At 27.1% G+C, this 2,132-nt stretch overlaps 1 protein-coding gene across 1 annotated transcript; it reads left to right on the top strand.

Annotated features, from left to right (window-relative positions):
• Positions 1–71: 71 nt before the first annotated feature.
• LOC119665205 lies at positions 72–1,236 on the top strand (the record flags this gene model as incomplete). Its single annotated transcript, XM_038074497.1, has 1 exon — positions 72–1,236. A coding segment is annotated over exon 1 (860 nt), but the record flags the coding sequence as incomplete, so codon positions are not given.
• Positions 1,237–2,132: the final 896 nt, after the last annotated feature.

Raw genomic sequence — 2,132 nt, 5'->3', positions numbered from 1 at the left:
TAACAACACAATTCACAGTACAACTAAAATAAAACCAATTGACTTTTTAAATGGAAAAATTCACGAAGATAGATACAAATCGATACATGACCTAATCTCTAGAAAGAAAGAAAATTACATAAATAAATTAAATAGGGACAGAGTTGACGTAGAAATAGAAGAAGGGATAAATTTTATTAAAGAAATTAGAGGAGGTAAAAACCATAGAAAATATAGGAAGATACATACAAAAAAAATTGACGAAGATCACATAGAAAATACAAAAACGGGACATAAGTACTACAAAACTCATATAAAACAAAATAAGAAGTATCAGGATAAAGATAATCCTAAAATAAAAGCTTAATAATGAACAAATCGACATATACTTTTTCAGATGACACCATTGATTTTGATAATTACATTTCTAACAACCACCAGATCACAATCTATTGACATTCAAGACCTAACTAACAATAACGGATACATACCGATCAGAACAGGAGACCTTAAAGTAATTGACCACTACAACAAAATCCTACACATTGTTAACATAACCGCCTACACGGACACATTAAACTTAATTCTGCAAAATATACAATCCCTTAAAGTTAACAGAATAGAAACTAAAGCAGTATCAGATACAGTAAACAAAAATTTTGCACTACTAAAAGGAAAAATAGAGAACCTAAATCCTCATTTTAGACAAAAAAGAGGACTAATTAACGTATTAGGGAAAGGACTCAAGTTTATAGCTGGCACAATGGACAGTGATGACGAAACCGAAATAAGTAATTCACTCAAATCACTTTATAAAGATGAAGAAGTCTTGACAAACAAAATTAACAACCTGACATTTGTTAACAATTTCATATCCTCCCAAATACAGAACATTACGGATCACATAAATCAAAAACAAACTCTAATAGGAAATTATTTGAACAAATTTAAAAACTTTATGGAAAACAGAATAACTACATTAGAAGAAGAAATAACATTTATAGAACAAGTCTACCAAATCAACAACGATATTTCACTCTTACGAAACCATGTCGATGATATTGGACAAATAATATTTTCTAGTAAACTCGGAATAATTCCCACGGACATCCTAACTAACACAGAACTCAATTTTATTAACGATTTTGACAGTTACACTAATATCAAAGTAGCCGTCGCAATAAACGATAGCAATATAATAATAATTCTCCAAATCCCACAATATTCCAAGGAAGTTTTATCAAAAATTGTATTCGAGCCAATTCCTAATATATATAACAAATCGATTATTTTAGATAAATACGAAATATTAGTAGATTCCAAAAATAATATTTACGATGCTAGCATTAAGGATAATCTTAAGAAAAATATAATACAAATCACTAACAAATGCCTTTCAAATATATTAAATTACGAAGAAGCATACTGCGATATGCAAATATCAGAAGAATCAATTGTAACTGAAATTTTACCAGGCATATTAATATTTAAAAACTTCTATTCCAAAATTGAACATAATTGTAATAAAATTAATATTAAAATAAATGGCAACTTTCTAATAAAATTTGAAAACTGTGAAATTTTTACAGAAACGAAAAATTTTACCAATACCAAAATAAAACTTTATGAACAATTTATTCTACCTAATGCCATAACTAAAGTAAAAGAAAAATCAAATATGACATTCACTAATTTAAAACTAGAATCACTATACTTAGAACAAATCAAACATGTAAAATACATTGAACAAATACAATATGAAACTAAAAAATCAAATCTTATAAACATAAGCATAGATATAATAATTGTTTTGATCATTATAATGTTAATGGTATTTATTATATATAAGATAAAATTATTCACCATATTGCATATTTCGTCGGAGCCTCAATCTAACGGTGGGGGTGTTATATTAAAACCCCTTAATATAATATGACCACAAGTCTGTTACATTTCCGGCACATGCCAATAAAAGAATTGCAAAACAATTCTTTCGGTCAATAAACTTTAAAACCTAATTAATTTACCAAAATTGCAAAACAATTATTTGGGCCAATAAACTTTAATAATTCTAAATAATTTACCAAAATTGCAAAACAATTCTTTGGACTTATTTTGCAAATAATAAACTTACAAGCAAATGACCAAATATG

The sequence above is a fragment of the Teleopsis dalmanni genome, unplaced genomic scaffold (assembly GCF_002237135.1).
Source record: "Teleopsis dalmanni isolate 2A unplaced genomic scaffold, ASM223713v2 unscaffolded_contig_3920, whole genome shotgun sequence".
NCBI classification, from domain to species: domain Eukaryota; kingdom Metazoa; phylum Arthropoda; class Insecta; order Diptera; family Diopsidae; genus Teleopsis; species Teleopsis dalmanni.
This window is presented reverse-complemented; position numbering and strand designations above follow the sequence as displayed.